The sequence below is a fragment of the Heptranchias perlo genome, chromosome 4 (assembly GCF_035084215.1).
Source record: "Heptranchias perlo isolate sHepPer1 chromosome 4, sHepPer1.hap1, whole genome shotgun sequence".
Taxonomy (NCBI): Eukaryota; Metazoa; Chordata; class Chondrichthyes; order Hexanchiformes; family Hexanchidae; genus Heptranchias; species Heptranchias perlo.
In genome coordinates this window covers 119,249,874-119,262,942 of record NC_090328.1, presented here as the reverse complement: position 1 = coordinate 119,262,942, position 13,069 = coordinate 119,249,874, and the positions used below count along the sequence as shown (strand labels likewise).

General features: G+C 46.5%; 1 protein-coding gene across 1 annotated transcript in view; it reads right to left on the bottom strand.

Annotated features, from left to right (window-relative positions):
- The window catches only part of musk (muscle, skeletal, receptor tyrosine kinase), a 144,313-nt gene extending 132,728 nt beyond the window's left edge, over positions 1 to 11,585 (bottom strand). The window contains exon 1 of the mRNA XM_067983572.1: positions 11,271 to 11,585. Within this exon, the coding sequence (XP_067839673.1) occupies positions 11,271 to 11,355 (85 nt within the window). The 5' untranslated portion in view covers positions 11,356 to 11,585. The remainder of the gene's footprint in view (positions 1 to 11,270) is intronic.
- Positions 11,586 to 13,069: the final 1,484 nt, after the last annotated feature.

Sequence of the window (13,069 nt, the reverse complement as noted above, 5' to 3'; positions counted from 1 at the left end):
CGCAGAGATCTCAGAGGGTTGTAGGGCTGGAGGATGTTACAAAATTATTTCACATAGAATGTACAGCACAGAAACAGACCATTCGGCCCATCTGGTCTATGCTGGTGTTTATGCTCCACATGAGCCTCCTTCCCCCCCTGCTTCATCTCACCCTATCAGCATATCCTTCTATTCCTTTCTCCCTCATGTGTTTATCTAGCTTCTCCTTAGATGCATCTATGCTATTCGCCTCAACTACTCCATGTGATAGTGAGTTGCACATTCTCACCACTCCTCTGGGTAAAGAAGGAAGGTTTGGGGATGGATTTACTTCCCCTGCACTACTTGAAATTGGGTGGTAAAGTGATAGAAAATCATAGGATAATTGGGCCAGAGTTCGACCAGCACATCTGCATCCCTGCCAGTGCCGCCCTCGTTTTTCCTCCCCTGCCCCAAGGAAGGCGGCCTGGACACCCCCCACCCCCCACCCTCTTCATTGCCCCACTCCCACTAAACTCTCCAGGGGCTTCAGGCAATTAACTTTTTTTTCCTTCATGGGGGTCCTTCGTGCAATTTCACTCTGGTAAGAGGAGATGGATCTCCTTGCAGCTTCAAACTTGCTCTATAAGCAACTCCTCAGTTGCTCTTGTTGCCTTCTGCTCCACAAAATCGCTTCTCACCAACGGCCATTGAAAACTGCATCTCCCCTTTAAGAGGCTACAGGCTACCTTTAAGTAGAGTTCTGTTCTGCCAGATTTCCTGCCCTCCCAATTGGTGAGCTGCCTGTGGCTCAGTGGGTAGGACTCTTGCATCTGGGTCAGAAGGTTGTGGGTTCAAACCCCACTTCTGAGACTTAAGCACAAAATTTAGGCAGTCACTCCCAGGGCAGTAGTGAGGGAGTGCTGCACTGTTAGAGGTGCCGTCTTTCGGACAAGACCTTAAACCAAGGCCCCGTCTGCCCTCTCAGGTGGACGTCATAGAGCTCACCAACGCTATTTTGAAGAAGAGCAGGGGAGTTCTCCCCGGTGTCCTGGTCAATATTTATCCTTCAACCAACATCTCTAAAGCAGATTATCTCATTGCTGTTTTAGGGACCTTGCTGTGCGCAAATTGACTGCCATGTTTCCTATATTACAACAGTGAGTACACTTCAAAAAGTACTTCATTGGCTGTAAAGCGCTTTAGGACTTCCTGAGGTCGTGAAAGGTGCTATATAAATGCAAATCTTTTGTTTCTTTTCTCTCCGTAGGGAACACAGTTAGTGCTGACAGCTCACTAATTACAACAACTTGTATTTATATAGTGCCTGTAACGTAGTAAAACATCCCAAGGTGCTTACATGTTCATGAGGCCTGACCCCGAAAATGGCTCGGGCCTCCAGACGACTACATTGGGCGATTAGAACTCACTGCCCCTCCAATGTACGCTCCAAATGAAAAGAAGACCCCCCTCCTCACTCCCTCCATGTTTGGCTTCAGCATCTTTGAGCTCGAAATGGGAAAAATCAGCAAAAATTTCCACAACTGTTCACTATCTAGTGACACCTGGCTGAATGCACACATGTGTGGATGTAGTGCATGAGGACCTGCCTATTGTCCCCTCGTAGTCAAATAGCCTGCCCAACACTTACTGTCAGGATCACATATGAAGAGTGGCCACTCATAGAATCATACAGCAGAAAAGGAGGCCATTTGACCCATCGTACCTGTGCCGGCTCTTTGAAAGAGCTATCCAATTAAGTCCCGCTCCCCTACTCTTTCACCATAGCCCTGCAAATTTCTCCTTTTCAAGTATTTATCCAATTCCCTTTTGAACGTTACTATTGAATCTGCTTCCACCGTCCTTTCAGGCAGTGCATTCCAGATCATAACAACTCGCTGAGTAAAAAAAATTCTCATCTCCCCCTGGCGTTTTTGCCAATTATCTTAAATCTGTGTCTTCTGGTTACCGACCCTCCTGCCAGTAGAAACATTTTCCCCCTATCTACACTATCAAAACCCTTCATAATTTTGAACACCTCTATTAAATCTCCCCTTAACCTTCTCTGCTTTAAGGAGAACAATCCCAGCTTCTCCAGATAACTGAAGTCCCTCATCCCTGGTACCATTCTAGTAAATCTGTTCTATACTCGTGGGTTACTGATGAGGAGAAATTTTTTCTCTCAGAGGGTCGTGAGTCTGTGGAACTCCCTTCTCCAGAGAGCGGTGGAGGCAGGGTCATTGAATATTTTTAAGGCTGAGTTAGATAGATTACTGATTAACAAAGGTTATAGTAGGTAGATGGGAAAGTAGGGTTGAGGTCACAATCAGGTCAGCCTGATCTTATCAAATGGCAGAGCAGGCTTGAAAGGCCGAATGGCCTGCTTCTGCTCTTAATTCGTATGTTCGTATGATAGAACAGTCCCACAGAATAGGGGTGATCTTCTACAGGGATTATTCTGCTCATTCACTGTAACTTCAATGGGGGAGCTGCAGAACATGGAACATTGGCCTTTTTGATGACTTTGTGTACCTGTGCACTAGACTTTAGTGATTGGTGTACCTGGACACCCTAATCCCCTTTGCTCCTCCACCGTTCCTAGACTCTTGCCATTAAGAAAATATTCCGATTTGTTTTTCTTGGATCCAAAGTGGATGACCTCACACTTCCCCACATTGAACACCATCTGCCTACAGTTTTGCTCACTGACTTAATCTGTCTGTGGCCCTTTGTAACTTCCTGCTCCCATCTACACAGATTCTGGTTCATGTCTCACTTTTTAAAAAAAAATCAGGATAACATTCCCTGTCCTCCAGTCCACAGACATAACCCTCGAAAATATCTTCTTGCTCGTTTCTTTGAAAATTCCAGAATGTGTGTTAAATGTTTGTACAATAGCAATGCCCACCGTAATTTCCAGGATGTAATGCTTTGGGTTTTTTCCCAGCTTGTGTTACATAGAATTACACTGAATATACAGCATAGAAATAGGCCATTCGACCCAACTGTCCATGCTGCAGTGTGCACCATCCACAGGATGCACTGCAGCAACTCGCCAAGGCTTCTTCAAACAGCACCTCCCAAACCCACGACCTCTACCCCCTAGAAGGACAAGAGCAGCAGGCACACGGGAACAACACCACCTGCACGTTCCCCTCCAAGTCATACACCATCCCGACTTGGAAATATATCACCGTTGCTTCATTGTCGCTGGGTCAAAATCCTGGAACTCCCTTCCTAACAGCACTGTGGGAGAACCTTCACCACACGGACTGCAGCAGTTCAAGAAGGCGGCTCACCACCACCTTCTCAAGGGCAATTAGGGAAGGGCAATAAATGCCGGCCTCGCCAGCGACGCCCACATCCCATGAACGAATTTTTAAAAACTGTCCATGCTCCGCACGAGCCTCCTCCCACCCCTCTTTATCTCACCCTATCAGCATATCCTTCTATTCCTTTCTCCCTCATGAGTTTATCTAACTTCCCCTTAAATGCATCTATGCTATGTTCTAGTAACCTCTACATGTTATTGGTTCCTGAGCCACTTTGAATGGATGTGGAATTTATTCACACTCTTTGCTCATGAAAGCTGATATGAAGAACGTATGTAACTCAACTTCCCCATTCCCTGGAAAAACTTATTTGATCTTAAACACCCTACTTATTTCACATACAAAGTTCTGTGCCTTGTAAATGGAATTTTTGCCATTTTGTGTTAAATCACATTTGTTCAAGTGTATCCAATTTGCTTTCCTTTCTACCCCTCCAATCATCACTCATACTGTCTCCTTCACTGATGGAATGAACAGGGTATTCAAAAATTGCAGTATCATTCTGCGTGTTTGCAGGGGGCACAGATAGAGATGTGAACCAAAGCTACACCACTGCTGCTAACTAACAATAATGCCACTATCTAACACTAATCCTGCATGTGCTCATTTGCATCTTATCTCACAGGAACAGGAGGTGGCCATTCAGCCCCTTAAGCCTGTTCCGCCATTCAATTAGATCATGGCTGATCTGAATCTTTACTCCATCTACCCGCCTTGGTTCCATAACCATTAATACCTGTACCTAACAAAAATCTATCAATCTCAGTTTTGAAGGTTTCAATAGATCCCCAGCCTCAACAGCTTTTTGGGGGAGAGAGTTCCAGATTTCCACCGCCCTTTGTGTGAAGAAGTGCTTCCTGACATCACCCCTAAATGGCCTAGCTCTAATTTTAAGGTTATGCCCCCTTGTTCTGGACTCCCCCACCAGAGGAAATAGTTTCTCTCTTTCTATCCTGTCAATTCCTTTGATCCTTTTAAACACCTCAATTAGATTGCCCCTTAATATTTCTATATTCAAGGGAATACAAGCGTAGTCTATGCAACCTGTCCTCATAATTTAACCCTTTTAGCTCCGTATCATTCCGGTGAATCTGCGCTGCACCCCCTCCAAGGCCAATATATCCTTCCTGAGGTGCGGTGCCCAGAATTGAATGCAGTGCTCCAGATAGGGTCTAACCAGAGCTCTGTACTGAGCTATAACATAATTTCAGTGCCTTTCAGTATGATACGCTATTCCCATGCTGCCAATGGAAACCACATGGACATCAACACCACATCGAAATCAATGTTTGCCTTTCTCTTGATGCTATGATATCATTCTGGTAATACTGATGAGACAAGATGCTGAAAACTAATCTGAATGATGATTTTCAATACTTACCTATTGGAACTAACTGCTTTTAAGGGAGAATTGGATGAATATTTGAGATAGAGAAAGATACAGGTCTATGGGGAGAGCATGAGGCAGTGGGATTAGTTTATGGCCCATAGACATGATGGGCTGAATGGCCTCCTTCTGTGCTGTAACCTTCGATGGTTCTACCAGGCCAGAAATTGAGTGCCAATATTCTTCATAGAACCATAGAAAAAATACAGCAGAGAAGGGGGCCATTCAGCCCATCGTGTCCGCGCCGGCTCGAAGAACAACCAGGTGCCCATTCTAATCCCACCTTCCAGCACCGTAGCTTCAAAATTATATTTTTATTGTTTTATATAGCCTGCTGTTTATATTTCCCTACATTACAACAATGACTACACTTCAAAAGTACTTCATTGGCTGTAAAGGGCATTGGGACGTTCTGAGCTCGTGAAAGGTGCTGTATGTAAGGCAAAGTTCTTTCTTTCTTTTATATTGTACAGGGATAATAACTGCCCTGAATTTGTGTGGGCTTTCCGGCGCACTTCCATATTGGGAATGCATCAAAGGCTCTAGGAAAAGCACCAAGATCTGGATATACCACATCCTGGTCATCACTGGGAGTTTCCAGGTAGTTTTTCCTGAGCTGGAACCTCTATCTGCCCCGAACATGGTCCTCTGTGTTGGTGGGAGGGAGGGTGGGGGGGGGGGATTCACTACTTTAGAAGTTCCTGCTCCCCTGGTCTCAGTGGGAGCCGGGATCATGTTGGAGGCTGGTACATGCAGTGAGATGAGATGTAGCAGCCTCCAGAAGGTGGGAGTGAGCCCCACTGGAGATGGGGGCGGGGGGGGGGGGGGGGATGCAGGGCAAGACAAAGGGGTGGGCGGGGAGGAACAGGCTCTCCTTCAGATGACAGGAGAAGTTGGCGTTTCTGGCCTGTGGGTACCCGAGATGCACCCATAGTGGGTACAAGTGCCCATTAGCCCCATGTAGATGAGTTGCCCTCCCATTGACCACTGGTGAGGTCAGCACTAGAGGGCACGATCAGGTATGATTCCTGCGTAACTGCTGGGATTGTGGCCGATGTAAATTTGGGGTCAACATTTTGCCCTATTTGCCCTGTAACATTAACACTTCACTAGAGCAAAGCCCAGTACCAACAATTCTTCATATTTTCCACCATCTTACTTAAGTTAGCTATAACCTTAAAATTAGAGCTAGGCCGTTCTGGAGTGATGTCAGGAAAAACTTCTTCACACAAAGGGGAGTAGAAATCTGGAACTCTCTTCCCCCAAATAGCTGTTGAGGCTGGGGGTCAATTGAAAATTTCAAAACTGAGATTGATAGATTTTTGTTAGGCAAAGATATTAAGGGTTACAGAACCAAATGGAGTTAAGATACAGATCAGCCATGATCTAATTCAATGGCGGAAGAGGCTCAAGGAGATCAGTGGCCTACTCCTGTTCCCATGTTCCTAAGTAGTCATGACAATGAAGGAGGGGTATGCTGGAACAGTGTGAACACAACATTAGACTCCACCACACTACTTGCCCTTTCAACAACAACTTGCATTTATATAGCGCCTTTAACATAGTAAAACATCCCAAGGCGCTTCACAGGAGCGTTATCAAACAAAATTTGACACCAAGCCACATGAGTTATTAGGTCAGGTGACCAAAAGCTTGGTCATAGAGGTAGGTTTTAAGCAGCGTCTTAGAGGAAAGAGAGTTAGAGAGGTTTAGGGAGGGAATTCCAGAGCTGAAGGCATGGCCGCCAACGGTGGAGCAATTAAAATCGGGGATGCGCAAGAGGCCAGAATTGGAGGTGCGCAGAGATCTCGGAGGGTTTTAGGGCTGTAGGAGGTGACAGAGGTAGGGAGGGGCGAGATTCAAAGAACAATCTATATTGTTGGCTGAGAAAGGAGTTTTGGCTAGGACACGGGTCGTTGCTCTTTTACAAGATAGATCCATGGGATCTTTAACATTCACATGAATAGACAGATGGGTATCTATCTGATCTTGGTTTAATATTTCATCGGAAGGACAGCGCCTCCAACAGTGTAGTACTCCCCCAGTACCGCACAAGATTATCGGTCCACATTGTGTGCTCAAGTCCTGGAGTAAAATTTGAACCCACCCCCTTCTGAGGTAGAAATGAGGCATACTGAGACAAGCTGACACAAATATGGAAAGAGGAACACAAATCAGGAGGTGCTCTCCTTAGGTCAGAGTTTAGATAAGTTGTTGGGAGGGAGCTCGCACCTAAACCATGCTTATATCTGACATGGGAGTCCTTAATATTAATACTCGGGCCTCGATTTTTACTGGGGGTGGGGTGTTTGGGATGGGTGGAGGGTGCAGACTAGAGGGAAACCCCCCCCCCCCCCACGGAGATCTCAGTGGACAGTCTACCTATCGAGAGTGCTTCCACTGAGTCTCTGACCTGATGAAGAGGTGATGAATGGAGAGCAAGGGGGCTGAAGTGATGGGAGCTATGGCGTTGAAGTGGATACATGTTGGGACCAAAGTGGATAGGAATCAGTTTGGAGCTGACACTGAAGGAAGCACACACAGGCCCGACCCTTGAATTTCCCTGGTCTTAAGGGGGAAGATGTGACTTGTACTCGCGGGAAACTAGTATTTGCACTGAGGAGAGCAGATCAGAAGCTGGTTGGCACTTCCCTGCCTGCCACAGGACATTGCCGGTGGGGAGGTGGGCCCTGGGGTCCCGGCAGACTTTCTTGCTGTTCGCCCCCCACCCCTCACCGCCACTCCCTGGGACCGCCTAGCGGAAGGTGGTGGTAGACCCAGGATGGTGATGATATTGGTCCCGATGTGCTCAGATGGAGGAAAAGGGCCTAGTAGAGACCTCTCCCTCCATTTAGGCCCCATTGGACTTACCTTTTTAGGCTCTGATCTCTGCTGAGGCATAAGGCGAGTTTCCCTTTTGCGTCTCCAAGGGCTATCTGCCTCTTTAAATCCCCGGCTGCCTGTTCTGGACCTCATCAGAGGTCCAGCTGGAGCATCACTGGTTGTCAGTCATGGCTCAGTGGGTAGCACTCTAGCCTCTGGGTCAAGAGATCGTGGGTTCATAGTCCCACTCCAGAGGCTTGAGCACATAATCCAGGCTGACACTCCCAGTGCAGTCCTGATGGAGTGCTGCACCGTTGGAGGTGCTGTCTTTCGAATGAGATGTTAAACTGAGGCCCTGTCTGCCCTCATAGGTGGATGTAAACGATCCCACGACACTATCTGAAGAGCAGGGGAGTTCTCCCCAGTGTCCTGGGCCAATATTTATCCCTCAACCAACATCACTAAAACAGATTATCTGGTCATTATCACATTGCTGTTTGTGGGACTTTGCTGTGTGCAAATTGGCTGCCATGTTTCCCGACATTACAACAGTGACTACACTTCAAAAATACTTCATTGGCTGTAAAGTGCTTTGGGCTGTCCTGAGGTTGTGAAAGGTGCTAGAGAAATGCAAGTCTTTCTTTTTTACTTCTTTCCATCGTCAGCAGCGGCAGGCTCCCTCTAGTGGTGGGGATCCTGCCCTACATGCTAAACGACCCCCCCAACCCAGTGAAATGGGTCGTGGCTCCGACAGTGTCGTACCCTGGTACAATACTGCCAAAAAGAGGGAATTGCAGCTCCTAACATACTGCTGGTATCTTCTAATGACACTTACGATAAACAATGTCTATAAATGGACTCAGGCAAAATAGGTACAGTTGTCCTTGTGTGTATCGGCATCTCCACCAGTATTCCACGTCGCTCTATGTTAATACCCTCCCTTCGACCCTCCCTCACACCTCCCACCACTGACCATATATACTGTATATACTTTCAGAAAATTTTCATCTGCTGGGCACCGAAATCTGTGCCATCCACTGCAGTTTGAGTTCCAAATGGATAATTTTTAAAGTTTCTGCAAATACATCCAACTTTTGAGCATGTGTGACTCTTAAATGGGGGCAATTTTAACCTAACCCACCTGTCGGGAAACTGACAGGATTGGGTACAATGCTATTTTAAACCTTGCCCGATTTTTACTCTCCATTGAAGTCAACTCAGAGCAGTATTAGACAAAGTGTAAAACCAGCGTACCACCTGCTCCCATGGGATTCCCGCCCGCTTGATTGGATTAAAATTACCGCCCTTTATATCCTTAAATTTTCAGCAAATGAGAGAGGTTTTCTTTGCCCCCACAATGGTAACAGTTTTGTTCCATTTGATTCACGCGTGCTTCGCTTTTTCATATCTGACTACTTAATGAAAGTAGCGTCTGAGGATACCTTTTCTTTATGTTTATTCTCGGGATGTGGGTGTCGTTGGAAAGGCCGGCATTTATTCCCATCTCTAGTTGCCCCTTGAGAAGGTGGTGGTGAGCCGCCTTCTTGAACCGCTGTAGTCCGTGAGGTGAAGGTGCATCCACAATGCTGTTAGGCAGGGAGTTCCAGGATTTTGAGCCAGCAACGATGAAATAACAGCCATTATATGTCCAAGACGGGATGGTATGTGACTTGGAGGGGAACTTGGAACTGATGGTGTTCCCACGCACCTGCTGCCTTTGTCATAGTAACATAGGAACTTAGGAACAAGAGTAGACCATTCAGCCCCTCGGGCCTATTCTGCCATTCAATTACATCGTGGCTGATCTGTACCTCAACACCATTTTCTCACCTTTGCTCTACATTCCTTTTAACCCTTACCTAACAAAAATCTATCAATCTCAGTTTTGATAACTCCATTTGCTCCCCAGCGACCACAGCCTTTTGGAGGAGAGAGTTCCAGATTTCTACTACCCTTTGTGTGAAAAAGTGCTTTGTGTCCTTCTAGGTGGTGGAGGTCACAGGTTTGGGAGGTGCTGTCGAAGAAGCTTTGGCGAGTTGCTGCAGTGCATCGGTACACACTGCAGCCACAGTCCACCAGTGGTGGAGGGAGTGGATATTTAAGCTTGTGGATGAGGTGCCAATCAAATGGACAGGTTTGTCCTGGATGGTGTCAAGCTTCTTGAGCATTGTTGGAGCTGCACCAATCCAGGCAAGTGGAGAGTATTCCATCACACTCCTGACTTGTACTTTGTAGATGGTGGAGAGGCTTTAGGGAGTCAGGAGGTGAGTCACTCGCCACAGAATACCCAACCTCTGACCTACTCTAGTAATCATGGCATTTATGTGGCTGGTCCAGTTGAGTCTCTGGTCAATGCTGACCCCCAGGATGTTAATGGTGGGGGATTCGCCGATGGTAATGTCGTTGAATGTCATGGGGAGGTGGTTAGATTCTCTCTTGTTGGAGATGGTCATTGCCTGGCACTTGTCCGGCATGAATGTTACTTGTCACTTTTCAGCCCAAGTCTGGATGTTGTCCAGGTCTTGCTGCATGCGTGCACGGACTACTTCATTGAGCAAGATCTTGCTGGAAATATAATGGCGTGTTAACGACGCACGCCGTTATTAATGCAAAAATCAGCCAGCAAGTTCAGGGGATGAAGAGATACGCTGTGAGTTTCGAATCTCAAGAACTTGCTGGTCGATTTCCGTCGCTCCGACTGTTTGCTTCACACAAACGACATCTCGCCCTCAACCTCCCCGTTATTTTTAAGAACTTGCTGGATTTGCATATTAATTGCCTGTTTCTTTCTCAATCCTCAAATCTCGCTGGCTAAGGAGATACACTGTTGGTCCCGCCATTCACCAAGGTTCCAGGTGGCTGAAGAAGCAGGCAAGGTCGGGGATGCGGAGGCCCCGCCGAACTTAAGGGCAGGGCCTCGTTAACATCTTGTAGCTCTGGCAGCAGGCCCGACGGACTGCCTGGCCAGAGGGCAGGAGGTAACACTAGTGGCAGGAGACGGTCCACGGAAATCTAGATGGCAGGGGGAAGGGGAGAGGCCGGTAATCGGGGCTGGGGGAGGCTGAAAGCTTTCTCGAGGGGCATGGGGTTGGGGGGGAAAGGGGGAGCAGTCTCCAGCCCGACGTGGGTGGGGGCGGGGTGTTAATATTGAGGCCAAGGACTCCACCTGGTACCTTTATAGCCCATCCTCACTGCCCTTGGAACAGCTCAGTGATAACTGAAGGGACTACTTCAAATCAAGCACCCAAGACAGCAACTGTAAACAAGGAGCTTCTTTTTTAAAAAAAAATAATTCCATGAACACTTCTTTTGATACCTGCCTGTTGGCATTTCCAGATCAAACTAGTGCTTAACCAAAACGAATATAACTAGTTCCATTAATTTTGATTGATTAATTGATCAAAATGATATGGATTGCTAATCATTGTTAATTCCCAAACAACCTGATACCCCATTACATAACTAATTCATATACACTGCGGTAATAAATGAATGTCAGCAATCTTCTATCAAAGCCAAGTTTGAACAGTAAATATGACCGTAACGATCTATTACTTCGCAGATTATCTTGCTTGTTGGGGGGGGGGGCCTTGGGATATTATAAATGACCATTGTATTTTGTCTCGTAGAAATTAAACTCGTTGATCACCAGTGGTTAAAGTATTACTTCTGGTGGTTCAAAAAGGCTTAGTCAACAAACAGTACGTGGAAATCCGCTCCACATATAAAACAATTTGTTAACCCGAAACAACTCGATGATTGAAGCAAACCTTTGGAAAGTGTCCCGTCAACCCAGCTCTCGGTTGTCAGAAGGAGGATCACCAGGAGTGGGGTGTCGACTGAGGAAAAGGTCATGATGAGTGCTGGTCGAAGATTTTCAGCCAAACAGGCCGGTATTCCTCTGTATTCTGTGGTTAAAAAACCCAAGGTTTGTAGATGTTAACTTCTCAGGACTCTCTCACAGATCCCAAAGGAGGCCCTGGTGGGTCTAAGTATAAATAGGAATTTTCAAAAGACTAGAACGGGCAATGATGGACGTGAACAGATGTTCCCTATCCTATCCAGCCATCTGGTGGTGTGTGAGCCTTCTGTGACAAGAGAAAGTGAATCTCTCTTTTTTAGGCAGCGATGGATTAGGAACAACAATAGCCTTTTTGCAAAAATTTCCAAAAAGAGTTGTCATCACCCTTCAGCAATTGCAAGCTTCCAATTTTCAAATAACAACATTCGCTTCAAAGAGATTTAAGTGACAACTTTAAGCAGGTTTGCTCACTGTTGCCTTGACTTGAGTTTGAAATGGGTTCTCGCCATGGACCTAATAGCCTTTGTGTGGCGTTCCACCTGTCGCCTGATTGATGATGTGTATAGATTTATTTTAAGTCGGGAATGTTAGATTACCAATCTTGCTGGGGGTGATAACTTTGTTTTCCAACACAATTGAATGCTTGTCACTGGTGAGGCTCATTAAATAGCAAGCTCTATATTTTAGTACACAGTATTAAAATGTTGACACAAAATCTAATTTAAAGTCTTCTGCAGCTATTGAATTATGTGTTTGTGTTTTTTGTGCTATTTATTCATTCTTAGAGGTCAAAGGTTTAAACTCCTCGCTTCCAAATATTAATGGGCACCGACCTACCCTACTTAGAATTAGCTGACAGTGGCGGGAATAATTTTGACAGAGCTGCAAAAATATCCTGAGTCCTTGACGTGTTAAAACACCTTTCGCGACCTCAGGGCGTCTGAAGGCGCTTTTCATCCAATGAAGTGCTTTTTAACTGTAGTCACTGTTGTAATATTGGAGGGTATAGCTTTCTGACAGTGAATTTTGTGTTAGACATAATGGGGTAGATTTTGACTTTTGGTCAGCTGCCTATTCCGGCCACAATCGAAGCCCCCATCACTTTGAGGCTTCCGGCCTCATTTAAATTCATCAGGAGAGCTGCGGAGGCCCAAACAGGCGTCCCGACACAGCTCTCCAGTTTGAAGACTGGACATCAGGTCGGAGCTGACTCCAGCAGGGTAAGTTGCCGGGGGTTGGGGGTTTGAGATTGCGAAGGGAGGGGGTCACGTCACAGCGGCCTGGATCGTTTTTGTGGGCCCTCATAGAAGCTCTCCTGCTCATCCGGGGCTCACAAAAATAACTGAACACTTGCCTGCGTTCAGAGGGCCTGTTCGGTTCCATCGCCTGTGGAACTGGTCAAAGTCTGCATAGCGCGTACTCCAAACAGTCCCGATGTAAAATGGCAATTGGGGTGCCATTTACATCAGAGGGTCCCCATCTCCATATTAACAAGAGCCTATCGCCTGAATCAGGTGTGCACTTTGAACACCCGGCGGTAGACCCCTATCAAAATGGCGCCGGCTGTACCGCCTGGTGTTAATGGGACGGGTAGAACATAAGAACATAAGAAATAGGAGCAGGAGTAAGCCATACAGCCCCTCGAACCTGCTCCGCCATTCAATAAGATCATGGCTGATCTTTGACCTCAACTCCACTTTCCCGCCCGATCCCCATATCCCTTGATTCCCCTAGAGTCCAAAAATCTATCGATCTCAGTCTTGAATA